This window comes from Acinonyx jubatus, chromosome B4 (assembly GCF_027475565.1).
Source record: "Acinonyx jubatus isolate Ajub_Pintada_27869175 chromosome B4, VMU_Ajub_asm_v1.0, whole genome shotgun sequence".
NCBI lineage: Eukaryota > Metazoa > Chordata > Mammalia > Carnivora > Felidae > Acinonyx > Acinonyx jubatus.
Genome location: NC_069387.1, coordinates 42,416,552 through 42,444,383, shown reverse-complemented (window position 1 = coordinate 42,444,383; position 27,832 = coordinate 42,416,552). Strand labels below are relative to the sequence as shown.

The following is a 27,832-nucleotide window of genomic DNA, read 5'->3' as shown; positions in this document are numbered from 1 at the left end:
CCCCTGCTTGTGGGCGTGCACGCTCTCTCAAAAATGAGTAAACATTGAAAAAATAAAAATAAAGAATAAATGGCTCCCAACCTTAAAAATCATCCACTTTGAGGGGTGCCTGGGTGACTCAGTCGGTTAAGTGTCCAACTTCTGCTCAGGTCATGGTCTCGCCATTTAGGAATTGCGACCCCCACATCGGGCTCTGTGCTGACAGCTCAGAGCCTGGAGCCTGCTTCAGAGTCTGTGTCTCCCTCTCTCTGCCCTTCCCCTGCTCGCGCTCTCTCTCAAAAATAAATAAACATTAAAATTTTTTTCAATCATCCACTTTGAATTTATCTGTGGCTAATTTTAAATCGTAGGCATTCCCCTGCCAGCTGCTAATTTTATGGAACCTCTTCTTTCGATGTTAGCAGGTGTTCCGAAAATGTGAATCATTGTCACAGTGTGGTTCATAATTGTTTTTTCACTATCAATTGCCTGCCTTTTATTGTGGAAAATTAAGATTATCATATGAATATCTGGATCTCAGTTGTCTTAAGGGAACACAAAGCTGTTACAAAGAAGCCAGTTTTAGCTTGGTATTTGGTATACAGAGCCCATACTGATTAGGATTATTTGAATTAAAACCAGTTTCATTGAACTTCTCAGTTCCTTTCTACCATAGTACCTAGGCCCGCCTCTGCTTTCCCCCCACCCCAAAGCTCCATTTTCCTTGTCTCTCTCAGGTAATTGGATCATGCTGACCTATAAAGGGGGTGATGAATACGACAGGCACTGCGGCATGGAGCAGCGTCGTGCAGTGGTGATGATCTCCTGCAATCGACACACCCTAGCGGTGAGGCGTCCTGGGGCACGCGGGCCTAGAGAGCACATGCAAGGACTGACCCGAGGTGGGAGAGTCTCCAGAGGGGACGAGATAACACTGGGATGGATCAGAAGTCTGGTGTCGCCCTGCATCACAGACACCTTGTCTTCCATCATATGTGGAAAATAAGTTATTGAACCAAGAGAAAGCAACTGTTTTTTTTGGCTTGTGGGTTTTTTTCTTTTTTTAATAAGAGCCCAAAGGAAACCGTTCACCACATAACTGTTGCGTTCTGGCCTTTCGTCATCAGGACAATTTTAACCCTGTGTCTGAGGAGCGAGGCAAAGTCCAAGATTGTTTCTACCTCTTCGAGATGGACAGCAGCCTGGCCTGTGCCCCGGAGATCTCCCGCCTCAGTGTGGGTTCTATCTTACTAGTCACGTGAGTGCTTTTTCCTCTATCAGTCCAAGCAGTCCTTTTTTTTCTCCCCTCAACTCAATTCCTTGGTGCTATTTAGATACAAATTGTGTTTGTAGGGAGGGTGGGGGTGGGCGGGGAGCTTCGCATGAAAATCCTCTTTAAACTCTGACTATGCACGTTTTTTTCAAAACGAGTAATAAGTATTTGCATTTGGAGGTGCTTTTTATCCCCCTACAGGAGGGCCGGACTCTTCTTAAATCTATCCCATTAGACTATTAGAACTTTGGGAGAAATGGAACTGTAGATCTGTAACTATTCTTGGCTTTAGGTGAGAGTCGTACACTAGGGTCTTGTGTTTTCTGAGCCTTTTGCTTTTAGACAATGTGAATTGGCTTTTTAAAGAAGCTAACCCTCCCCCCCCCCTTTTTTCCCCATTTTTACAGAATACAGCCTAGGAAACAGCTAGTGAATACAAAGATCATCTTTATTATTGAAGTTTTACTCTTCCTTGGTCTTTAAGCAGAGAGGTCTTTATTCCTCAACAGGTTTGCATCACTGGTCGCAGTCTACGTCATCGGGGGGTTCCTATACCAGCGACTGGTGGTGGGAGCCAAGGGAATGGAGCAGTTTCCTCACCTCGCCTTCTGGCAAGATCTTGGCAACCTGGTAGCAGTAAGTAACAGGACTGCTGGCTGAGTCTGTAGCCTGCATACAAGATTGAGTCACCAACCATCTCGGTTTACCCAGACTGAGGGATCTCTCGAGACACAGGACTTTGCGTGCTAAAACTACAAAAGCCCCAGCAAACCCAGTACAAAGTACCTGCTGGCCCTAGCACAAAGCAGTAAGTAGCGTAGCATCTTAGTGCCTGGCCTTTGCCAAAGACGTGGCTGGGAGAACAACACCGTTGCTTAGATTTAGGAATCTGAGAAAGCTTTGCAGGGGCCTAGATGGCGAGATGAGATGTGATTAGAATTTTTCTCCGGTTAGCCCCAAATTCAATTCAGGCTGATGCTTAAAGCATCTAGGTTTTCTCATCATCCCTGAAGAAACCTAGTTCTTGCCACATTCTTAGCCCATGGGTACATTTTGCCTCACCCTAAAGTTGGTTATTCCAAATTATCATTTCCTTCCTTTGCTTCTCTCTCTACAGGATGGTTGTGACTTTGTGTGCCGTTCTAAACCCCGAAATGTGCCTGCTGCGTATCGTGGTGTGGGGGATGATCAGCTGGGGGAAGAGTCAGAAGAAAGGGATGATCATTTATTACCAATGTGATTGCACTTTAAATGCCCAGCTGCTTCTTCAGTCCCCCAAACCAAAGCATACTCAGCCAGATTTCTTAAGCAGCGTCCACTCCAGTCTCTCATCCCACCCTTAATATTGCTCTTGCTTTCCAGTTTGCTTTTGATTTGCATTCTCTTCTCACTAGCAGAAATGCCTTTCCTTTTTCCCCGATCTGTTTTTCCTCTAGAGAGGTACAGTTACAGGACACAGATAAAATGATAGGGCCTGTGCAAAAGAGGCTATTACACTATCTCTTGGTGTCAGAAGGTACAAATAGGATAGTTCTAGTGAGCAAAAAAGCGTGGCAGGCTCCCTGACCTTTTTAAACACATTTTCACAAGTTTTCGAGACACTGGATTTGTTTAATTAAAAAAAAAAAAAAGGCAAGAAACATTATTTATACAAGGTTTGATTGCTTTCATGCCGTTACTCTGCACCCTACAGTGGTCTCCATGAGAATCTGGATGTGATCTCTTGCTGCTTGGAACTACTCTACAGTGATCCTTTGGTTGCAATCCAAGTATTGCCATTTGGTCTGAGCCCGGAGATGTTGCAGACTTCTCCCACCTCTGGGATTAGGATGGGGAAGATGATTCATTTCCCACTTAGAGGATTATAAAATACCATCCCATCAGTTGTTGGCATTGGAGTGACCTTCTAGCTGGAACTGGGCCTTGGATTCTGGGTTCATGGTCATTAGTCCCCATGTGGCTGGAAGTCTAGTCTGTTGAAAAGGGAAAGTGAATCAGACCCCGTGTGCTACAGGGGTTCCAGAAAAGGAAGTCTGTTTACCTGTAGTGGGACGTCCTCAGTGGCTTTCTTCTCCCACTTGCAGTAAAAGCTGGTAGAGCTTTTCTTCTAAGATGTTTCCCTCTACTGGTATTTCTAAGTATGTTGCACTTTCTTCGCAGGCATGTCAACCTTCCCCCACCCGACCCTACCCCCCAAAATCTTCTGGAAAGGGAATGAAAGCAGAGGTGGGACATCTAGGGCTCTGCCATCCTGTGCTCTGGGTGTGGAATGCTGCCGCGCTTGTCCCTTCTGGCTCAGGGAAGGACCTTGCCCACAGCAGTTCTGTGGGGGGAGGTTTGGAATCCTCTGATGCTTCCTTTCTTGTTTAGGCCATGTGCCCACAAGCCTGGCCCGATCTTTCTGTGATAGTGAACTTGGGCCAGTGAAGAGTAACATGGCTCCACTGGACACAAGAGGACGGAGTCAACAGGCAGGGGCCTTTTATAGCCTTTAGGGAAGAAAATGAAATTATTTCATCTTTGGACTTTTGAATACTTTTGGAATGATTTTTTTTCTTCTTTCTAAAACAGGGAAAATAATGTTATAAAAACATCTTTTTTGTTATTTGTTTGCATCCCTCCCCCACACCTGGTGTTTTAAAAATGCAAAAAAAAAAAAAAAAAAGGAAACTACATTCTTTTGTACAAAAACACTTAAAAGATTAAAAAAACAAACAACTTGCCCTAGTCTTTTGTATGAAAGAAGAGGGTAGAGACACTGGAATGGAGTAAGAGACAACTGAGACCAATTTTTATCCTTTTACTGAGGAGGAAAAAAATATTTAATATTTTTGTTGTATAAGGAATAGCGCCTAAGGCAGGTACTTACACTCCTGACCTCAGCCCCACACATTCCTGTTTGAATAAAGCTATAGGACAGAGCAGAGTTGGAACTGAAAAGAAAGGGAGGGTAGAAGACACACAGATAGACTGAAGGGAGCACGGGGATGCGGAACGAATGACGGCCACACGCGTGCCCAACACTTTTTAGCCCCTGCAGCGGATCAGAATGACGCCGACCGAGTCTCTGCGCAGGCTGGTGACCCTGCCAGGAACGCAGGAGAGACGTTCAGTACCAAGGGAGCGACGACAAAGACCCCGGGCCACGGCCAGGCGGTCCAGAGGGAAGAGGGGCCGCCAGATTTTGCCACTCATGTCACACCAGCTAGAAAAACCCCACCTCGCTCTCCCGCTGCGGAGGTGCACCCGCATTCCACCCACTTCCTTAACGGTTCCACACGGTCTGTTCCTCCTCCCGGAGAGCTGAGGCCCTGGCTATGTACTCCACTCCAGGATAAGGCGGAGCAGTCCTACTTCTCTAGACTGCCTCTTTTTATAAAGATTGGATCCGGGGAAGTGAGAAAAGCGAGAACCGTAACTTTTAAAACTGAAGGTAGAACCCGGAGAAAATGTCACAGCTGCCGCCATGTAGCACCAGCAACCAATTCTTGCACTTTTCTTCCCTGTCTCGGTAATCCCCTCTCCAGAAGATTCACGTAATTGGAACAGCTCTTCCCTGTAAAGTCTGCTGCTACCAGGTTATAACCTGGCCAGTGGAGAGTGTCCGCCTTCGGCTCGTGTGTGCGAGAGGGCCACCTTAGGTCTCCTTGAGGACGTTTATCTTGGCGCAGATCTTGAGGGCAGGGCCCAACTTGATGTTCATGGCACTCATGAGATGTTCCTCTTTAAGTAATAAAAGGGCCTGTCCATCAATCTCCTGGGAACGGAACTCCTCTGCAATCTCTTGGCAGCCTAGAAGGAAATGGGGGGAATACACATGAGAAACCCCATGGGGCACCCGAGGATACGAGGGAGAAACTAAAGATGAAAACGGGCGCCTGGGTGGCTCAGTCGGTTAAGCATCCAACTTGGGCTCAGGTCATGATCTCACGGTCCGTGGGTTCAAGCCCTGCTTCAGGTCCTGTGTCTCCCTCTCCCTCTGCCCCTCCCCTGCCCATGCTCTGTCTCTCTCCAAAATAAACATTAAAAACTTTTTAAGTAAAAATTAAAAAAATTAATATGAAAACAAAAAGCCTCGGGGCCCCTGGCTGGCTGTCGGTTGAGCATCAGACTCGCGATTTCAGCTCAGGTCATGATCTCGCAGTTTGTGAGTTCAAGCCCCCCCCTCTGACTCTGCATACACAGCATGGAAACCGCTTAGGATCCCCTCTCTCCTCGCTGCCTGTCCACCATTTGCACGCGCTCTTTCTCTTTCTCTCCCAAAAATGAACATTTAAAAAAGCCGAGATAAAAGAAGAATGACAAAGTTGTCCAATCATAGAAATAACTTCATTCAAATAGCTTGAGCAAGGAGGAAAAGGAAGGAGCGAGATCGACCTGTTTTCTTTCATAATAGCAAAAAACAAAGTTCGGAGCCTTTGTGGCAGTTTTGCTTAAGGACCCATAATTCACACAAATGGCAAAACGGGTACAGTGATTTTGTTTTCTGGAGAAAACCATCCTTTTTCCAGAGTAGCTCATAAACAATCCTGCCTTGAAGAGCGTGGAGTTAACAACGGCCCCTCATTTCCTAGTCCCTTTAGTGGGAAAAAGTCTTCTATCCGTGACAGGTATCACAGTCACACACAAAAAATATACTTTATCCAAAAATTATCGGTAAGAAACATGAAGGTGAAAATCAAACACTGCAAGACTGCTGACACAGTTGAGGACAATCAACCCAGAAGGAAATTAAGAAACCAGGCTGTGGACAAGTAACTTGGGCAACGATCAAGAGTAGAGCCTTCATCATACCGTACTTCCGTCCCTACTGCTTAAGAGTCAGTCACGTTCCCTGTCACGAAGGCCCACACTGGGTGACCTAAGGAAACTCAACCTGTATGGGATCCGGGTTCTGCCGGATAGATCCTCAGTACCTTGTAGAGAAGCGATGAACTCATACACCTCTTCTACGCTCCAGCGGCTCGGATTGCTGGACAGGAACACAGGGTTGATGCCATGTAATTCTGGCGTCGGTGGTACCGTATTGGGGGTCCCCAGGTCACGTTCTCCATGCCCAGTTCTCACAGATAAAGGCCCAGGAGATGTCGGAGAGAGTGCTTCATCGTAACTGGAATTATCCGAACCCCTGCTAGAGTCCTCTTGACCCTAAGGAGAGAATCCCAAAGCAGTGAGATCATGAATACGGGGCGTGAGGTGTCCCCCTGCCCTCCCCAGCCATTGGGGTTTGAGCCAGTAATTGGGCAGAGAGGAAAACCTAACATCACCGCGAGGGAAAAACCCGCGCTTGGTTTGCAAATGCCCAGTCACTAGCCCACTCTCAAGTCGCTTTCAAGTATATGCTATCACTTCCTCGATTCTCCCTTCTTCCAACAATTTGGGTTTTCCCAAATGTAATGTCGAGATTAACGGATACGTGAACCAGTCATCAGGTGAAAGGAGACCAGAGGTCAGGATCTCTTGGAATTTCAAGTGATGCAATCAATACAAAAATGAGTTCTGGTCTCCTGCTGTCTTTCACCTGGGCAAAGGAATCGCCCCGTAGGGGAGGACCAAGGGAAAAGGACCACTTGAAAGGGAGCCGGCTCTGCACCGGCAGCTCACCCGGTGGCGCTTGCCCTGGATCTTGGCGCGGGCGATGTCGGAGGAGCTACGGCGGGGTCCACGCCGACGAACACGAGCATAGTTGGCTTCTTGGAACTCTTTCATTTTTTTCCTCTTCAGCCGGAACTGGTGACTACAGCTCACGTTATACCTACAGGTCAGGGCACGCGCTGGACGTCAAAGGTGCTACAAGGACTACCCTGCTACCTTTCGCTAAACGTGAATCGGTGTCTTAAGAACCGACTCGGGGACAACGGGCCAGCAGACAGGCAAGGAGACTCATTGAACGATCAGCTGTGAGATGATCCCAGGGAAGGAAGGGGGGGGCGCCCTGTTAGACGGAGGAACGGGTGCAGAAGGTGAGGAAGGGGTGCCCGTGGTACCTCTTAGCGCAAGTCATGGAGCAGAACCTCTTGGAGCCGCGAAACTGCTCTGCGGGAGCATACTTCCCGCAGTACTCACACTTCAGGAGATTCGCCTTCTTATCCAGCTCTGGAAAACAAGGCCTCGTTGGAGAGCGGTCACCGGTTCCGCTGCCGCTCAGGCCGTCGTGCGGCCCACAGTTGACCAATCACTCTCAGGGTTCGCCCCCACGGAGCTACGCGACCTAAGTCAGAATCCCTACAACCTGAGGTTCAGAATCCAAAACCATAAAGGTGTGTCCCTCAGGAACGTCCCTGGGCTTCGGACTTCAGGCTGACTGTTTCCGTTTTCGATGACTAGCTTTGGCCTTTTTTTCCTTGTAATGTTTTTTTTTTTAATGTTTCTTTATTTTGAGAAAGAGAGTGCGCTTAAGAGTGGGGGAGAAGCAGAGAGAGAGGAGAGGGAGAATCCCACGCGAGCTCCACGCCACCGGCGCAGAGCCCGATTCGGGGCTCGAACTCAGGAACCGTGTGATCAAGACCTGAGCCTAAACCAAGAGTCGGACGCTTAACCAACTGAGCCACCCAGGTGCCCCGAAGACGAACTTTATCTTAATTCATACTCTCAGATTTCAGATAAGACTGCCTTAGCGAGCAGGACAGAGGAACTAATTACTAACTACAAAGATACAAGATCCCTCTCCCAACAACAGTTTACAAAAGCCGTGGGGGAAATGTAAACAGAGTCCTTAATGTACTTAATGTATAAAATCTAGACTAAGGAGAACTAGGGGTGCCTGGGTGACTCAGTCGGTTAAGCGTCCAACTTCAGCTCAGGTCACGACCTCACGGTTCCGGAGTTCGAGCCCCACATCGGGCTCCCTGCTATCAGTGCAGAGGCGGCTTCAGATCCTCTCTCTGCCCTTCCCCCACTCCACGCTCACGCTCTCTATGCCTCTCAAAAGTAAACGTAAAATTTTTTTTTACAAAAATAAGTATCCTATTTTATTTTTTTAAATGTTTTTATTATTTATTTCTGAGAGACAGTGAGAGACAGAGAGAGAGAGAGAGAGAGAGAGAGAAAACAAGCTGGGATGGGGCAGAGAGAGAGGGAGACACAGAATCTGAAGCAGCTCCAGGCTCTGAGCTGTTGGCACAGAGCCCCACGCGGGGCTTGAGCTCACAAACCATGAGCTCATGACCTGAGCCAAAGTCGGAGAAGTCTCCTCTTTGAGATCTTTTGAAAAATATATCCTTACAGTAAATAATTCAAGAGGTTAGCTGGAAAAAACTACCCTAATCCTCTGGAACTCCTTTCGTGTGATTCTACACATTCTGGTATTTAATATAGTTGCTGTGTGTGAATGGACTTCACAAAATTCCCACCTTAAATAATTACTATTTTACACTGAGTCAAACACATCTCCGTGAGCCTCCTTCCCCAGATGGGTCTCTAAATTAATACTCACCAGCCGATGGGCTGTCCCCTCCCAAGGGGCCACCTGACTGATTCTCATTCAGCCCCGTCGGGAGGCCGGTCTGCAGCGGCTTCTCAGACTCTTTCAGTAACTGAGAACAACCCACCTGTGCCAGACAAAGTTTACAGGGAAGTCAGCCCGACTCCCTTCTGCTTCTCGATAGCTTTCCCCAGCGTTCCTCAGCCGTCTCTGCCTGGTTCTCTGAGTTAACCCAACCCTGGTGCAGAGAAACCTGTTCAAGAGGACAATCAGGAATGCCTAACTGGCTCTTCTCCCATAAGCCCCTGGGAGACAGGTTTCTACCTCGGCTGTCCTCTGCCTTCCAAAGTCGCAGAACACCGGCATTCTGGTCCTGGTTCTGCAAGGGCTGGCAACCTAGAAAAAGTCCCTTAACTTCTCCACCACACGTCTCTTCGTCCTCATACAACCCAGTTTGTGGAGCTAAACATGAACAGCTTTTTCCTTTTCTTCTCCTCACCCAACATTGCCATTTTTTCTGGTCTACACATAATCTTCCCACTTCCCTTCCTTCTTTTCCTTCACAACTCACTATGCGCACAACAGAACTGGACCATTCTCTAGTAATTAAACAGTTCTGAGACCGTTGATTTTAGCGGACTTTGGAAAGACAGTAATCAGACCACGTCTCCACTTGAAAGTCCCACCTTATGGCCCTGCCCTCACCGGGAAAGGCTCTGCTCCTTCCTGGATAACGAAGCCTTCAATGATGTGGGTGAGAATCTGGGGCTTCACGATGGCCTGTGGGGGTTTTGAGTCACCCATCTGTCTGGACACCATGGCTAGTGTAGGAGGGGGTGCTGACGGGGCAGGAGCCAAGGCTACTAGTTCACTGCTTGGAGTATTAGCATTCACACCGGTCACTGGTTCAGCTTTCTCTGGAAAACAAACACAGACTAAGGAGCAGACCGGGGATGACATAACTGGTCCATCTGTTCGCCAAGCCAGTGTGATCTTCCACAATGATACACGTTCACCTCTGAGCATTCACCCTGGTGTCCCTATTTTAGGATCCACTCATTCATCCAAGTTCAGGCCCGTATTCCCGTATTCTCCTGAACCAGATTTATCTTTCGGCCCGCTCCGAACATTTCTCTAATCTCTGCACTGCACGAGTCAGTTACTCACCTCCAAGACTGCTCTTCTCCTCCAGGGCCTTTGGGCTCTCTGCTGCTGGAGATGCCTTGGCAGGAAGCATTGAACCCAATGTGGAGACATCGTCTCTCTCCTCCTCAGATTCTGCCTTCCGTTTGACAGCCAACGTCTGGGGTTTGCTCTGTCAAGTGAAGAACAGGAAAGAAATCAAGATATATGAGTGAAGGAGCATAAAGAACCTCAATTACTCCCATAATACCGGCGAAAATTTTCTCATTTCCAGATTCCCCAATTGGTATACTCCCCATGGTACACTAAGATTTCCTGGTCATTCCCAAGAAGTGTATCTTCGACATCAGGACAAAAGAAAACGTCACATGTAGCCCTGACCTAGACCTCAGAACCCTGGATCCATTCTGGCCCAACCGAGAACTACTGTTTTTCCAAAGATCCATTTAAGTGATCAAGGCTATCTTGATCTAACTTAGTAGAGATCCAAAAACCCAGAATGAATTCAGTAGCAAACTCAGGAGTATGAAGTACAGACTATTACATACATTAATGTCTCTCTGTTACAAAAGGAACGAATAAGTACCAGTACCTTAACCTTCTATTAATGTCTCCCTTACAAAAGAAGCAAATACCAGTATCTTTTTCAGTTTTAGGGTTTGTAACAAATAACGGTCACCGATGAAACAAGACGATGATTAACAGAGCAACTGATGCAGTAACTTATTCACACACGCGTGCTCACTCACTCACATGTATGAATTATGGATTTGTTATGGACTGAATGTTTGTGGTCTCCTCCTTCCCAATTCATAAGTCCTAACCCCAGTGCGGCTATATTAGGAGATGGGGTTTCCAATGAAGAAGTTAAGGTTAAATGATAAATATCAGTATCTTAACTTTTCCAACTCTTTTTTTTTTTTTGAGAGAGAGAGAGAGAGAGAGAGAGAGGGCGAGTGGGGTCGGGGGACAGAGCGAGGGAGGGAGAGGGTCCCAAGCAGGCTCCATGCTCAGTGCAGAGCCCGTCACGGGGCTCGATCCCACAACCCGAGGATTGTGACCCGAGCCGAAACAAGAGTCGGATGCTCAACCCACTGAGCCACCAAGTCTCCCTTCTTTTCATTCCCCTCCTAAGTTAAGCTCTGTTTCCACTGAGCCCCAGGCCCACTGGAAGGTGACCGTGCCCTCAAAACCATCAGCTGGCACTCACCGGCAGGTGCACGGACTGCATGTAGAAGGCGGCAGGTACCTGGGCTACGACAGGTGAGGAGGTGGTAGCCCCACCCTTTACCACGTGCGCCGTCCCCTGCACAGGAGCAAGGGTCATCCCGGAGGCCAAGGCGGGAGGGCACTCTTGCGGCGCGCCAGGAGCCTGGGACGAAGGTGGCGAGGAGGCCAAGTGGGCCTGACCAGGCTGCGCTGTGCTGGGCATCCCCCGGGAAGTAGGTACGGCGGCCGCCAGCTGTGCCAACCCCAGGGCCTGCGCCTGGGCTGTCCCCGGCTGCCGGGTGCCCACGACTTGCACGGGGATATGGGGTGGTGGTTGCTGGGTGGCCGCCATCTTCGCAGCCCCTAACTGAGGAGGCTTGATAGGTGCTCCCGGCGGCTTGGACTGGATGGGGATGGGCGGCTTGGGGGTCGGGTCGGGCGGGAGGGACAAAGGTGAAGACTGAAGCATGGGCTGAACCACCAGGGTCTGGGCTTGCTGCTGGGACTGGGAAGGCGGGACCTGCTGAGTAGGCGGGACCTGCGGCGGCTGAGGGGCAGTGAGAGTCGTGGCCGGCGGCGGGGGCGGCGGCGGCGGCGGCGGCGGGGGCGGCGGCGGCGGCGGCGGCGGCTGCTGTTGCTGCTGCTGCTGGGCCAACTGGAGGTGCGTGGCGGTGTGAAGGAGCTGGGACTGGCGGTGCTGGAACTGCTGCTGGTGGTGGATGGCGATCTGCTGCTGGATCACCACCTGTTTCTGCTGGAGGTGAATCTGCTGCTGCTGCTGGATCAGGGAGTGCGGCTGGATCTGCGTGTAGGTGGCTGCAGGAACCGCCCGAAGGGGACGGAGGGGAGGAGCAGAAAATCACCCTCGTTACCGGCGAAGAGTAAAACCACCGTTCCAAAGCGCGCTTGCTCTTGGTATCGCGCGGCGACTGCCAATCTAACCTGCGGCGGACCCGAGAGCGCGCTTCGGTCACGCTCTTTCGTCTGAGACAGACATTACCACCTCTGTCTAGGATGAAGGACCTCAAGGAAAGAACTCGAGAGCCCTCGGTAAGTTCTTGTATCCATCTAACTTCTTTCCCTTTGCTATGCTAAATCCTGCTAGTGGGACCCAGCAAAGGAGAACGGCTGGCCCATCTTCTGTGCGACCGGACTGGACTCCTCAAGGGCTGAGTCCCCGCTTTCTTCACTTTTTTATATCCCTAGAGCCCAGCCCAGTGCCCGGCACATGAGAAAGACGTAATAGTGGCTGAAAGAACGAAGGTCCTCAGAGGTAAAGATACTAACATTTTCCGGTGAATGCCTCGGTTTTCCAGACTCATCAGTTTAGGTCACCACCTGTGGGGGTCTTTAAGAGTCGCAGCTATAATCTCTGACTTTACCCAGGTTCCTCCCCTGCAAGTGGAGCTGACAATCCCACCCCCGCCCCCCATATTCTCCCAGATTGTCCAGAGAGCGTATGTGAGACAAAAGCCCTTTAGAAATAGAAGCGCTATGGTACGTAAATACCTAGGTATTAGTAATACAGCCAATAATTAACTCCTAACTTTTTGTAAGTAAATCAGCCCAACACAGCAACGACCAAAGTGCTAGAAACAAGGCAGGCAAACATAAACCTTACCAAGTAAGGTGCACACATCTAACTCTATCTAACCACAGTCTAAAAGCAAGTACAGGGGCACCCGGGTGGCTCAGTTCAGCGTCCGACCCTTGATACCGGCTCAGATCGTGATCTCACTGTCAGGAGATCGAACCCCACCTCGGGCAGAGCCTGCTTGATAGTCTCTCTCCGCCCCTCCCCCACTCGCATGCCCCTGCTGGCGCGCTATCTCAAATATCTTTTAAAAAATGAAAAAAAAAAACCATAAAAAATAAAAGAAGTATAAACCATTTGGGGTTAACATTATTTATTCTTTTTTTACCCTTATCATTGATACAGATGATCACAAGGTGACTATATTGAACTGTGCTCTGCTTGCTAGTCCAAAGTGCTCTGCTCTACCCTGGCTGGTCCAACTAATCATCATTAAACAGTGAGAGGAGAAGTCATCCCTTAAGCTAAATCCTAAGCTCCACGAGGACAAGGCCTCTGTTTTTCAAAGATGCATCCCTGAAGCACCTGGGTGGCTCAGTCGGTTAAGCGTCCAACTCTTGATTTCGGTTTCAGGTCGCGATCTCACGGTTCGCAAATGAGCCCTAAGTCGGGCTCTGCGCTGCCAGCGCGGAGCCTGCTTGGGATCCTCTTTCTCCCCCTCTCTCTGCCCCTACCCTGCTAGCGCTCTCGCTCTCTCAAAATAAATAAACGTAAAAAAAAAAACACATCCCTAACACCTCCTACAACACAGGAGGCAATTCAGTAAGAACGGGGGAAATGAATGCGTAGGGTGGGTAAACTCAGGGCCTAAGAAGGGAACGAAGCAATTGTTTGTAAACTGATTGCTGCCTGGTGGAAAACAGGGCGCGATCTAGCTCTATTACCAGTCCCCCTCTCTCCCTGGACGAATACGATCGAGGCTGATGTGATTTTCTTCCCTTCCACTACTCCAGGACCAAGAGAAGCAGGAAAAAAGGCAAAGAAACGTACTCTGAAGATTTCAAACAAGTTCTGAGAGAATGATGCCGTTACGAGAGGTGACAAGCTTACCTGAGCTAATAAGGGTCTGGCTGGGAGCAGGTGTAGCTGTCCGTGTCAGGTTCATGCCCACGTTCTGCTGACCAGCCCCATCTGCTTCTGCCTTCTTGGCCGCTGCACTTTCTGCTTCCGTCTGGCTTCCCTGACTCACAGTCACTGTCTGGGCTGCAGGCAAGGGCTGCACCACTCCTGTGCCCTTCCTGGGACAGCTCCCACCACCACCCATTCCTGAGGAAGGCAACTGACCCAAGCCCCCAGGTGCCTGGCCACCTCCACCTGGACCCATGGACCCTGGGATGCTACTTCCGCTGCCTCCACCAGCTTGACTGAGGTTCAGGGACTGGCCTGAAGCCCCAGACGATGCCTGAGCCACAGCTAGGGCCTGGCTAGAGGCCTGGGAGAGGCTAGACACAGGGGAGGCTCCAGGAGGAACGGCCTTCTGAGTAGAGCCTTGCATTTGGGGTCCTTGGGCTGAGGCCTGTTGGTTCCTCACTGCCAAATTCTGCACCTGAAAGATAAGAAGAAAGAGATATACTGAAAAGGGGGGAACAGGAGGGACTAAGGTCAAGATTTCTATGATGATTCAGTAGCAGTGAGGATAGCCACCGATATTCCCCAGCCCCCCTCAAAACTCATACCCCCCACCTTGTCAATTACATACACGAAAGTCCTTCCAGTCACTCAGGGAGGGACTCGAATCACATTTGATTTTCGGTTTCCTTCATCCACTATCAAACCCATCAGCCAGTTCACTCATTTATTCCTTCAAAATGTCTCAGATTTTCCCTTTGCTCTCCATTCATTCTTTCAACATCTACCAAATACCTACTATGCTTCAGGTACTACGTTGGATACTGGAAACGCAGGGACGAAAGACACACGATCCCTCCTCTTAATGAGTACTTTCCACCAGAAAAGACCAGAAAATCACCAGTAGCCATAGGATACTATGCAGAGATATGCACAAACTGCCATGGGAACACAGAGGAGGAAGACTGAGTCAGACCAGGGAGATCAGAGAAGACTTCCTAAAACAGTCTTTTGTTTGACCTGAGACTCGACAGGTAAGAGTGAAGGCAGAGGTTTGAAGATATAGGTAACAACATCTGGAAAACCATCAAGCCAAGAAAGAGCACAGCATTTCTGGAAATTATAAATATTTCGTTATGTGCGGGGGGAGTTAGAGGGAGTGGCAAGAAACGAAGCTAGGAAGGTAGGCTCAGGCTGGCAAGGTAGAAAGGTATCAGATCATGAAGGGCTTGGTATAGTAAAATTAGGAGAGTCTGAACTTCGGTTCGCAAACAAAGTTGATCTGTCTCCTCCACTGTTCCATTTCTAGCACCTAGCACAGTGCCTGACATAGTAAGTACTCCAAAATATGAAGAGAGGAATGATGAGCGCCTAACAGATTACAGGAAGGCATTGAAGAGTATTAAGCAGAACACACAGACACAAATCTACTGTTGAAACCATTCTTTTAAATGGTGCCGACATGGGGCACCTGGGTGGCTCATTCGGTTGAGCGTCCGACTTCGGCTCAGGTCACGATCTCGCGGTTCGTGGGGTCGAGCCCCGCGTCGGGCTCTGGGCGGACAGCTCAGAGCCTGGAGCCTGCTTTGGATTCTGTGTCTCCCTCTCTCTCTGCCCCTCCCCCGCTTGTGTTCTCTCTCTCTCTCTCTCTCTGTCTCTCAAAAATGAATAAACGTAAAAACAAAATTTGAAAGTAAAAAAATAAAATAAATGGTGCTGATAGAAGAGTAAGTCAATACAAACACTTTGGAAAACAGTTTGGCATCATATCCTGTAGTTGAACATTCTTCAACTCCTGAAACCAGTATTACACTATATGTTAAAACTAACCAGAAGTTAAGTAAAAATTGGGAAGGAAATAAATAAATAAAAAATAAAGTCGACCATTCACACAGCCCCTAATCCAGGAATTCCGTAGGATAAACTCTTGCTGATGTCTAAGAATGTTCACAGCAGCACTCTTCACAGGTAACAAAAGCCTGGACACAACCCAAATGACCGTTATCAGAAGAGAAGATGAATGAACTGTCGTACATTCACACAATGGAATGCTACATAGAAATCAATATTAATAAAACACAACAGCATGCAACGGTATGGACGGATCTGGACAAGTATTCCCCCAAAATTATGTACAACCCAAAGACTTTCTAAATTTAATTACAAAGTAAATATATATATATCTCAAATATATATGTATATTATATATCTGATATATATATAAAAATATATATTATATATATAAAAATATATATATATAAAAATATATATTATATATATATATCAAATATGGTATCTGGAATTTGCTTCTAAATAATCCACAGGTGGAGGGAAGGGGCCTGGCTAGAATGGCCATGTGTTGACAAATGTTGCAGCTGGTTGGTAGGTACATAGGGCTCCATGTTTTTTAGTGTTTTTTTCCAGAAGTGTGAAATTTTCCATAATAACAAGTACTTCTGAGAAATGTAAGCACAATAAAACTATTAAGAAAAGGGACATAGGGAAGGATGGACCTAGGAATCAGAATGATTGTGACCATGGGTAGGGGCAGGCAGTGGGTGGAACTGGGGATTGCTTATTACATCATGAAAACATACTGAGTAAATACATAAAAGTGGACCATGAATGGACCGTTGCTGACAGGATATCATGAACCAAGGATTGTGATTTATCAAATCTGATACACCAGAAGTACAATTCAAAATAATGTTAGTAACAACACATATTTTCTTATTTAAAAAACTTATTCTGGGGCACCTGGGTGGCTCAGTAGGTTAAACGACTGACTCTTGATCTCAGCTCAGGTCATGATCTCACAGTTCATGAGTTCAAGCCCCGCACTGGGCTCTGTGCTGATGGCACGGAGCCTGCTTGGGATTCTGTCTCTCCTTCTATCTACCCCTCACCTGTTTGTGCAAAATAAATAAACTTAAAAAAAAAAACTCATTCTGGGGGCACCTGGGTGGTTCAGTCGGTTAAGCATCCTACTCTTGATTTCAGCTCAGGTCATGATCTCAGCGTCATGAGATAGAGTCCCGCGTCAAGCTCCATGCTGTGCAAGGAGCCCGCTTAAGATTCTCTCTCCCTCTCTCCCTCTGCCCCTCCCCCACGCACATGCATGCGCGCTCTCTCTCTCTCAAAAAAAAACCTTATTCTGATAGTAATACGGAAGATGCTTAGAGGTAGATAAGGCTGAAGTCAAGAGACCAATTAGAAAATTAGTATAGTAATTCAGGTAAAAAATAATAAGAACCTGAGTTCAGGCAAGCAGTAAAGAAGTGATAGATTTTAAGAGATTTAGAAGAATCATCAGGATTGGGTGCTGGGGTACTTAATACGATCTGGCAATTCTACAGCTTTTTTTCTAATCAGCTTTCCATAACGGTTGTTTAAAACTGTCCTAGTCTGGGATGCCTGGGTGGCGCAGTTGGTTAAGTGGCTGACTTCAGCTCAGGTCATGATCTCGTGGTCCGGGAGTTCGAGCCCCGCGTCGGGCTCTGTGCTGACAGCTCGGAGCCTGGAGCCTGCTTCGGATTCTGTGTCCCCCTCTCTCTCTCTCTGCTCCTCCCCTGCTTGTGCTCTCTCTCTCTCTGTGTCTCTCAAAAATAAATAAGTGTTAGAAAAAAAATTCAAAAATAAATCAATAAATAATAAATAAATAAAACTGTCCTAGTCTCCCTATACACCTCAGAACCACTTGCTCGTCCCCCTCTTCCTCATCACCCCTGCAGAGACAATAAAACCATTACGAGCACCCTCCATGAGCTCCATCACCACACCTATACATCCCCCTCATAAACACCCACCACTTCCTTTTTCCCTGCTCTCCCTTCCTTCCCTCCTATCAAATCCCACAGTCGGGGCCCCACCCCTCATCCTTCTCAAGGAGATTAGTCTATCAATTCCTTCCAGTCTCTTCAACCTTTCCACTAACGGCTGCCTCCCGTCACAACCGAACCCCACTGTCCCAACCCCAGCTTCATCTTCCTTTCCTGTTATTGCCAACCCGGCAGTAACTGTTCACATGCGCTGTGCCTGTTCTATCCAGCCATCCCTCAAGTCATACTACTTTGACCTCCACCCCCCACCAACTCCGCTGAAATGGTTCTCGATCCCTATTAGTGATTCTTTCTTGCCCTCTCTACTGCATTTGACAGAGGACTTCTCACCACTTCCTCCAACATTGTGCTCCCGTCTTAATGACACTACACAATCCAAATTTTCTTATTTCTCTGCCACTCTCTCCTATTCCCCTTTGCCAGTCCATCACCCTCTACTCGACCGTGGCCCGCTCCATTTTCTAAGGCACTGTCCTATCCCTCAGGGCTCCATCTTTGAACGCTTTTCTCTTGTCAACCCATACCTTTCCCCCAAGCAATCCCAAATGTTCTGTGTGCCCACTACTCCTGAACGTTTATCTCCAACTCACAGACCTCCCCTCCAAGCTCCAGCACCAGATATATAAAACTGCTGACCTCCTCGTGACCCAGTGACTCACAAACACATCCGAAGCCGGCATATCCAAAAGGGTGAACTTCATCCTCAATCCCCTTCTCCAACATTCTTCATCCCCGAAGTAGCACGAGCAGCCACCTCACTGCAGTGTCAGACCTCATCCCTGGCATTCTCTCGACTCCCCCATCCATGGGATCAGTTTTCCGTTTTCAAAGATCTTCCAAGTTTTCTCCAATCTATTCGTTTCTGTCCCTCTCCCTTGTTACTGCCCAATCCAAGCACCACCTTTCCCCCCGACTGTTCTAACGCTGTCGTTCTCCTTATATTCACACGGACACCACTTCCGTCTATTCTCCAGCGAGGAGCCAACGTAATCTCGAAACACACAAATGAACAAACCTCGAATCGCTCCACGTCACTTCCAAATTTCAAATCCGTCCACAGCGTCCTCTCGCCCTTCGCAGAAAGCCAAAAACCCCAAACACTGTCCCCACCATCTTTTTTAATTCCTCCCACGTATAAAGCTCCTTCCCTCCTCTTTGGGACATGAGGTGTCCCATGTCTTCACCACTCTCCTTCCAGGTAGACACCTCCCTCAAGGGTGGCTTTCTTGCTTTCCACCCCAATCCCAAGGCTAAATTAGGTCTCTTCCTGTGTTTGCGGAGCACTCCGTACTTTTCTCATGAAGCAATTATTTATTAAACCATCCAGGTGATTCTTTGTTTATAATGTCTGGTGCTTCAGTGATTTGCGATCCCTCACAGTCCAGTGTTCATGATCTTCTTGGGCATACAAGGCAGGGGATATGTGATACATAGTAATGATAGCCAACAGTCTCAACACTCAACGCGTCCAGGCATTGCTCGAGCACTTACACCGACGACTCATTTTAAACCCTCAACACAACCTGAGGTAGGTATTTAACAACAGCTATTTTATGGAAGAAGAAACTGGCAAAAATGTATTAGGTCATTTGCCTGGGTCACACAGTAAGTCATGGACTTGCGTTCTGACCCAAATATCAGATTCACGTCTTCCACCACTACTCTGTCCCCCCACATACTGACACTCAAATATCTGATGAATAAATAGACGGATAAATGAAAAGAACTGGATACGAAGTCACAACCTCAGCCTCGGACCCCCCTGCTGTTACCATAGTCTAAAACAAAGGTCTTACCCTAGTGACTAAATGACTCCCAAGAATCTCTTCCTAGGTTCCTTTTTTTTTTAATGTTTACTTATTTTTGAGACAGAGAGAGACAGACCATGCACGGGGGAGGGTCAGAGAGAGAGGGAGACACAGAATCCGAAGCAGGCTCCCGCTGTCAGCACAGAGCCTGACGTGGGGCTCGAACTCACGGACCGTAAGTTCCTGACCTGAGCCGAAGTCGGACGCTTAACTGACTGAGCCACCCAGGCGCCCCTCTTCCTAGGTTCCTTAATTTCTCTTTCTTCTCCAGGTACATGTTCCTAGAAAATTCTTTCCAAAATACTGTCCTTATCCTATTAATCTGCTGTTCAACAGCCAGCCTTGACCCCTGCTACCTATGAAGGTACTTTTCAGACTTCTCCCTGCCACTGACCTTTTCTGCCATCAGGTCTGTTGTCTCCACTTTATCCACTCATCCCCAACTCAGGCACATACAGGAGTTATGCCTTTACACATCCTGTTCTCTCTCGGTTTTCTTCTTGCTCTGAATCAAATCCTATCCATCCTTTAAGAATCTACTCAGGTATCCCCAGAGTCCCCGAGAAGGAATGCGGCCAACTCTTCTCTAAACTCATGTGTGCCTCCAAGTTAGTACCATCTACTTCACACTTCTTTGTTCTCTAAGATCTTTGAAGACTTGACTTGTATTGCTTTCCAATCTTCCAAAGTCTCTAGTGTATTTCTGAGCACATCAGTAGGAAGAGCTCAAGCTCACTATTTACTTGCTGACAAACTAAGAGAAAGAAAAAAGTGATTGTGAGATCCCAGTGGGTATTCCATCCATAAAAAGCAAAAGCTTCATGCTCGAAATAAATATACGTATTTTGGGGATAAGGCACAGGGACCAAGGGTGAGGAAGACTTTACTGGGCACACAGCAAGTGGAAACACGCTGCCGAAAGTGGGCAGCTACCGTAACTCATGAAGAGAAGGAATCAAACGTTCTTTCAGCAACTCAGCCAGGCTGGCTTCCCATCTAGCTAACTGCAGGCTTCCCTTATCCGGAAGAGAATACTGCAAAGAAAGAGAATTAAGACTTCCTGAATAAAACTGAGCCACAGAGGGCTAAAAGAATGTAAGGAAATCTACCCTGGGATGAGAACAGGCTTCCCAGATCCACAGGGCTGTTTTCAGTCAAATCTACTTCCCTTCCTAACTCGAGTAACTCATCGGCTATAAGGGATTCAAGTTCTATAGAAACTAAGAAAAGGGGAGAAAAAAGAATCCTGAGAAGCAGTAATGGGGTAGCAGGGCAGGCCCTGGTCTGCGGTCGTTCCCTTCATCCTCCCCAGTGCCCATCCCCAGGTCAAGTGGTTGCCACTGACCTGATCTGCATCTGCATGGACTCCCGGAGACTGAGCCGATGGCACCTCCTGCTGGACTGCAGCCACCGCCCCGTTAGGCATCAGGATGAGCTGGGAGGCTAGAGGCACATTCCGGCCCAGGGTCCGGTTTACCTGCAATAGGTTTCCCAGCTGTGGCTGGCAAGGAGAGGAGGAAGAGGAAGAGCAAAGGAAAGAGAACAAGAGGGAAAGAAGAAAGACAGAAGAAACGGAAGGGAAGGACCACAAGACAAAATAAACAGAAGATACGAAACTGCTAAGCCCTGCCCCTTTCCACACCAACCCAGGAGACCCTTATTCTCCATATGCGATGAGTCTTCCAGAAGGAAACCTAGAATGTACATAAAACTACAGATTGATATCAAAGAGTCAAACATCAAAGACGTTGAGACAATGAGGATTTCAGAACAAGTATTTATGTATATAGTAGGTAGACAGGCTAAGAGATAACACTTAGTTTGTGTACTTGAGCCACAGGTTTAACGACTGGACTATACGTGACGCTCCTTGAGTCAAACGTTAAGGCAAACATCTAACTTAGAATCTCGATGTAATCTGCAGGCTACCCGTGGATACTGAGCATCAATTCTACACATAAGTAAGGCCTAGGAGGCAGATCAGTGTGTCTTAACATATCGGGGTAACCGTAGTTAAGTAAAATAGCTTTCACTCAAGTCTTTGTTTGCCAGGGCCACTCACAGTTATGCCCCGGAACGATGGTGGTCGTGTTGGTGGCTTACCCGTAGATACATCTGGGCCTGAGACTGGTTGAGAGGTGGGGAGGTGGTGTTCCCCAGTAGCACAGATTGGGTCAAAGTGGTAGCACTGGGAGAGCTCACACTCTGCGATCGGCTGATGAGCTGGGCGGCCGACGTGGTGGCCAGATTGATCTGCGTGGTACAGAGAGGAACCAGGCTAAGGCTTTGGGCGGGGGTCAAAGGAAACATACACCATGGACAAATTCAGAGTGACACAGTCAAGAGCAGAATATCTCATTTTCAGAACCGGGGCTGAGGGGGGGGGGGGGGATGAATAACACCTTCCCATCCATAACCGTCATCCCAGCTACTGTAGGGGTATTACCGAAGTAAAGAAACCAGTCCCTACCCACTGGCGTTAACAGCTGGGAGGGGAAAGGAACAAGAAAGGAGCAGACTTCACGTCTCAGGAAAGGGTCCAGAGATCGGTCCCTTCCCTTTGTTATCTCCTCTTCCCCCGGGGATTTTCTTCCTCCTCTCTCAGACCTCCTCCTTAAGGGTCCTATATAGATTCAAGTCAGTTATTTCCCTTTTACTGACATTCTCTACGTCAGAGCGATGAATACTATTGATGGCTCAATAAGCACTCTCCGACTGGCTGCCCAAAGCTGTTTACCCCAGAGACAAAGACCCAGGACAGGGTGCCACTTGGTGGGAGGAGGCAGTACTCACTGAGGCCTGGGTGGTGGTAGTCTGCTGCTGTGTGGTGCTGTTTGGGGAGCTGGCCTGCCGACTGGCAGCGATCGTGGCCTGTTAGAGGGGAAAGGAAACAAGAAAGAGCAGAGACAACGAAGGAGAAGACTCGGAATCTTCTAAGGGCCAGCACAAAATGGCATCGAGACTTCGGGTAAGAACCCAGAGACTACCACGGAGCAAGGAAGAGTATATTCGCTATCCCAGTAACGCTGGCATTACCACATCCGCTAGCCTAGTAACTCCCCCCGGGGGGGGGGGGGGGGAGGGGGGGAGATCCAGTAATCTGTCCTCCTCCTCCTCCTCCCACTTTCTCTTAGGCGGAAGAACCTGTGATCAGATCGTATCAAGAGTCACTCGCAGGTCTGGTCCGCGGCCGTCCCACACAAATATAAGGCGAGCCACATATATAACTTTCTAGGACACACGCTTTTCGAAAAGTGAAAAGAAACAAAATAAGCCTTGATTTTACTTAAGCCGGTATCTCTCATTTCAACGTATAACCAAGAGAAACAAACCACTCAGACAGTTTACTTTTTTTTTTTTTCCACACGAAGACCTTGCGATCCATAATGTTACCATTTGGACTAGTCCTGTTGTCAAGGGCTCACTAGCTACACACGGCTGGTGGCCGCCATATGGGACAGCGCAGTTCGAGAACACAGCCATTCTATCTCCCAGCTCCTACTGCAACCCCAGAGACTGAGATCCCTTCGTCCTCCTCCAGGAGGGCAGGAGGCAGAAAAGACACTTGCCAGCCGGACTTAGTGGAGGAGGCGGTACGCCCCTACCCACCTGGAGCGCCTACCCCCTCCCTCTTGGGCCAGCCGGCTGCTGACCTCTCACCTGCTGGACGGCGGCCAGGCTATGCAGCTGGGCATTGCTGAGCTGCTGCTGGAGCATGAACTGGTGGAAATACTGAGCCGCGTTGGGCTGACGCTGCAGTGCCTGCAGAGCCTAAGGAAAAAGAGAGGATCAACCCAACCCACTCAGAAAACAATCACTTGGAACTCCTATTCTATGCAAATGACTGCGATCCTCGGAAAGGGAGGTTTAAGGAGGAGAGAAACAAAAGAAGAGGGGGAGTGTGGCGAAATCAACAACCATCGGATTTGTCCCTTTCTACAGGAGAACTAGGAAGTTCACAGACTTCAAAAAATAAAGAAACAATTCTGTCATGCTCTATTCTTGTATATAAAGAAAAGTAAAGCAATGTAACTCACATGAACTCTTAATTCCCAGAATGGAATGTGGAGAAGCATGCGATGTAGTAAGGAAAAGAGCGAGGGCTGGACAAGTTGAAAACAATTAATGAAAAGAAAAGAAGAGGCATCAGGCTTGCTCAGTATGTATACAGCATGCAACTCTTGGTCTCAGGGTTGCGAGTTCAAGCCCCAGATTGGGCGTGGAGCTTATTGAAAAAAATAAATAAACAAAGGGGCACCTGGGTGGCTCAGTGGGCTGAACATCTGACTCTTGGTTTCGGCTCAGGTCACGATCTCACGGTTCGTGAGACGCAGCCCCGCGTCGGGCTCTGCACGGGCAGCGCAGAGCCTGCTTGGGATTCCCTCCCTCCCTCTCTCTCTCTCTCTGCCCCTCCCCAGTTCTCTCCCACCCTCTCTCTCTCAAAATAAATAAATAAACTTAAATAAATAAATAAATAAATAAATAAATAAATGAGTAAAACAAAAATAAGAAGAAAAACTAAAGAGAACAAAAAAATAAAAGACCATACGCTAGGGATACAATAAAGGTGAGAGCCCCAAGCAGTTGAAAATGATGAAAAAGAGAGCAAACAGGGGCTTGTGAAAGATTCCATTAGTACAATTTTCCAACAGCTGGCATTATAAGGATGATACTGGTAATGCAGTTTTAGTATTGACTTTAGGATATTACCGTCTTCTTATTCTTTAATAATTAGAACTATTCTTACGATGTGCATAGTTATTCTAGCAACCGAGCTATTTTGAGTAAAATGCCCCGTTCCCAAGCAGATTTTTTTTTTAAATGTGGAATTTTACTATTTATCAAAAAATAAAACGGAGTCTCAAACTTCCATTACTCAGGGTGATTGGCAAGAAAGACCGAATATTAAAAACCTGACAATCCACGAAGAGAAGTGGGTAGTCAGAATCTAGCTACATGAACTGAATGATATACAAATCCATGGTTGAAAGACTGAATTTCATTCTCTGGTTGCTTGGTCAAACTGTTATAAACCCCTAAGATTCTCAGGGCTGGAAGGGGCGTTAGTCGTCACCTAATCCAACTGCCCCGGTTTGCTGAAAAGGAGCTAAGAGCAACTCTCCCCCAGCACCCGTGCCTACCCCAAGCCCAGCCTCACAGATCACAGCCCCTCCGAGTTGAGCCTCACCTGCACTGCTTGCCGTTCATACAGCGACATCTGAGCTATCTGGGGCCGAGAGCTGCCCCCAGAGCTGGAGCTCCCATTGGTGGAGTTAGAGTTCTGCTCACTCTCCGTCTCCATGATACTGGTCCAGGGTCCCCAAAGCCGGCGCTCTAACTCAAGACCTAGAGGAAAGTAGCGAAGGATTAAAATTTACACCGGATCTCACGCTATTATTTCTTGTTATTATCCAAGCTACCTAAGACTCTTCCTCTTCTTTCCAGTAGCCATGATTCCTTGGGTTTTTGAGAATTACCAAATCTACAACACACACAACCATATGTTCCCCATACCATCGTTTGAAGCTACGCAGTGTCTCAAAAGAAACCTTTACATAATCCCTTGGGACTGTCACTGACTAGCAGATGGGTAGAATTCAAGACTCCTAAGGCTAAGGGCAAGCCACTTAACAGTTATCTCCTTTTTGTCTGGATCCTCAACGTCATTATCAGCATCATCTTAACAATGGTCACCAGGCACTGAGAAGCCGCCAGGTGCCTCCTCTCACTGACTAGCTCCTCATCTCCATTATTTTTCACACAGCTTTAAGGTAAACAGGATTATCCCCATATTATCACTGCAGAAAGGAGGTTTTCTGAGGTTAAAGTTGTGCTAGGAAGTGTCAGGTCTTTTACATGAACACATGCTACCTCCTCAAACAAACAAAAAAATCTGTGCTTAAGGCAGTGTCATTGGGTTTGAGTATTCATTGTCCTCATTTTATGGAGGAGGGGCTTGAGATACAGATATGTTAAATGCATCATGGAAGGTCAGAAAACTTGGAAGGCAGAGGGGCCCCTGGCTGGCTCACTCAGAAGACCATGCAGACTCTCGAGTCATGAGTCAAGCCATGAGTTCGGAGCTTAAGGATGGGTGCAGAGATTACTTAAATAAATAAAACTCGAAACAAACAAACCAACCAGCAGGTAAAACTGGGCTACAGCCCAAATAGCTTCCTGGTTCCGACTCAGGCTACTATTAATCACACACTGGGCATGTCACTTTCCCTGCTTAAACCTCAGTTTCCCCATTTGTAGAAAAATCTTCACAGTTGAATGTACCGTATCATTTTCACAAATGGACTCCCACGTATTAAACAGATGAAATACACAGCAATGAAAATCTTCAAGAAAGTAAGATTCAACTTTTTGGTGCACTTAAGCAGTCAGAATTTACGCCGTGGGGGGGGGGGGGTCTACGATAAAATTTGCAAACAGACTTGAAAACAGTGCTAAGAACCAAGTAACGAGACAGGAGATGAGAAATAAGAAATAGGCCTCCAAACAGCACTAAATGACCATATGGCTTTTTTTGGTTCATTCTTATTTTTTTCTCTCTCTCTTTTGTTAAGCCTGGACACTATATTCTCTACCTCTGAGGCACGGGGCCACTAGAAATGTTAGGTCAGCAAAGCGCTACTTGGTTTAGGAATGTAAACATCAAACCAGAATTTCTGCTAAGGCCTGTCAACAGTTTTATTAAAATGGACTGATCATAATGATTACATCCAAAACACAACAAGGTAGACAAAAATCTAACCGTTTGGCCCCGGACACAGAGTTAGGGAGATTTCTCAGTATTCCATTCGGGGCATCATCTGATCGCATCATCATCCCCCAAGTACTCTGCCCATCTCTGTAGGTGTGGCAAATGTCACTGCAAACATGGATATAACCCAAGAAGCACCCAGGGGAAACCCTGTCAGCCTCAACTCCGGTTACCTTCTCCCACATCTTTCGCCAAAATATCAAAGCACTCAACAGATACAGACCCATGAATCCTCATTATCAGCATGTGAAGAAAAAAAAGTGGGTAAGGATTAGAGGCCTCATGGCAGAGTTGTATATCTCTATATACAATGGACTTAGTTCTCTTCGCTGGACTCAGAGACAGGAGTCCCCTTTACTAGCTGGAGGATACATTAATTCCTACATTCATTGAGAGGAGTGCTAATAAACCGCAGGATCCTAAAATGGAAGTCGGAGTAATATTTTTTTTCAGAGTGTGAGAGGAACACAGAGATGGAAAGGGACCAGCTTAGGGAATAAAATCAGGAGAAACTGACATGAAGAGTGGGATTCCTGGATCTCAGCCACGTAAATCTGTTCATCTGTGATCAATGTTGGGACTGCAAAATTAAGTGGAGAAAATGAAAACAACAAAAAGTTTGGGAGGCACAGTGAATTTACATTTTCGGAATCATGCCAGAAGAGAAAGAGCAAGAAGCTGATCCACGGAGGTCCCCACAATAGCTCAACTGTGGTCACCCTGAACCGTAGTAGTTGGGTGTGTATGGACTGGATTGGGTTGGGTTGGTTTAGGACGGACCTCTGGCGGGCAGCTAGAAAAGGATAGTGAAGTGGACCGGATGCTGGGCCCATTGAGCCAAGAGTTGGAGGGAATAAATTTCCCTAAACATAAAACTCCGTCTTGTAGAAAGTACCGGGCATAGGAAGGGCGGCAGAAGGGGGTGGTTGGGAGAAGACTGTGCCAAAGAAATGGAAGTGATCTGAAGAACAGGGATAAGTAAGCGCCCACGGGTCCTCGCTGTATACAGAACCCTGATGAAAATGAGGTTCCAAAGAGGAATCAAAGACACCGAGGGAAGGGGGCAGATAGAGCGGTGCCAGGCGTGAACTGACCCAAGTGAGCTGGGAGACGTGCCTACTGATAGCAGGGAGCCAAGCAGAAGAGGGACAGACAGAAGTCAAGGAACTGGGAGACCGAGGCACCAAGCGGACCATCCAAAGCAGGGAGATTACTAGACAGCAGGCTTGGATGGGAGAACCAAAGTCAGAGAAGGAAAAATGAATGAGAAAATGAGCAGTCAGAAGCAACTAGGGTGACGGACAGACGGCGTGAAGCGCAGCGCAATGAATAGCAAGAAGACTTGGACAGACAGAGCCGAAGGACCGCAGAGCTCAGCGCTAGAGGTAGGCAGGGAAAGAAACTGGGGGAGGTACCTGGGGCGTTACACAGACGGAGGTGGCTGAAGAAACATCCCCGCGCAGCCAAGCCCCCAGAGGTCCTGCCCCTCCCCAGCCCGCGGCCGCCCGGTTACCTTCGCGCCCGGCTCCGCACCGAAGTGCTCCCGGGGGGCGTCCACCTCATGTGCCGGGGTCCCCAGTCGCCGGGCCGGGCGGGGGGCTCGCTCGGCCTCCGCGGCGGGCTCCCCTCGCCTCCTCCCCTTCCTGGAGGGGCGGGGGCGCCGAGGGCGGGGTGGGAGGTGCCCGGCGCGGCCGCGGCTCCCCGCCCCTCCCGCCGCTCCGGGTGCG

The 27,832-nt window shown here is 48.1% G+C and overlaps 2 protein-coding genes and 1 long non-coding RNA gene across 12 annotated transcripts in view; 2 read left to right on the top strand and 1 right to left on the bottom strand.

Annotated features, from left to right (window-relative positions):
* The window catches only part of M6PR (mannose-6-phosphate receptor, cation dependent), a 10,734-nt gene extending 6,764 nt beyond the window's left edge, over positions 1-3,970 (top strand). For 6 of the 7 annotated variants that reach the window (XM_053225797.1, XM_015061328.3, XM_015061326.3 and 3 more), the window contains 4 exons: positions 717-826; positions 1,107-1,237; positions 1,762-1,888; positions 2,370-3,970. In XM_053225797.1, the coding sequence (XP_053081772.1) occupies positions 717-826; positions 1,107-1,237; positions 1,762-1,888; positions 2,370-2,492 (491 nt within the window). In that variant the 3' untranslated portion in view covers positions 2,493-3,970. The remainder of the gene's footprint in view (positions 1-716; positions 827-1,106; positions 1,238-1,761; positions 1,889-2,369) is intronic. The other variant, XM_053225800.1, reaches the window with a different exon arrangement.
* Positions 3,902-27,832, bottom strand: PHC1 (polyhomeotic homolog 1). Of its 4 annotated transcripts, XM_053225795.1 has the most exons (16): positions 27,619-27,832; positions 24,525-24,682; positions 22,997-23,107; positions 22,130-22,207; positions 21,440-21,589; positions 20,682-20,837; positions 13,906-14,167; positions 13,672-13,824; positions 11,029-11,843; positions 9,843-9,990; positions 9,381-9,592; positions 8,688-8,802; positions 7,240-7,348; positions 6,857-7,007; positions 6,169-6,400; positions 3,902-5,044 (listed from the first exon to the last, which is right to left on the bottom strand). In XM_053225795.1, exons 2-16 carry the CDS (start codon positions 24,636-24,638, stop codon positions 4,890-4,892), a joined length of 2,961 nt encoding a protein of 986 aa, XP_053081770.1. In that variant the 5' UTR covers positions 24,639-24,682; positions 27,619-27,832; the 3' UTR covers positions 3,902-4,889. The 4 variants fall into 4 exon arrangements, with proteins under 4 accessions (XP_053081770.1, XP_026930015.1, XP_026930016.1 ...); XM_027074214.2 differs by having other exon boundaries at positions 13,672-14,167; positions 20,682-20,813; positions 27,619-27,830; XM_027074215.2 differs by having other exon boundaries at positions 13,672-14,167; positions 27,619-27,828.
* LOC128316345 (uncharacterized) lies at positions 14,165-15,339 on the top strand. The gene is made up of 2 exons (XR_008300096.1): positions 14,165-14,723; positions 14,999-15,339. It is a non-coding gene; the product is annotated as an uncharacterized LOC128316345 (long non-coding RNA).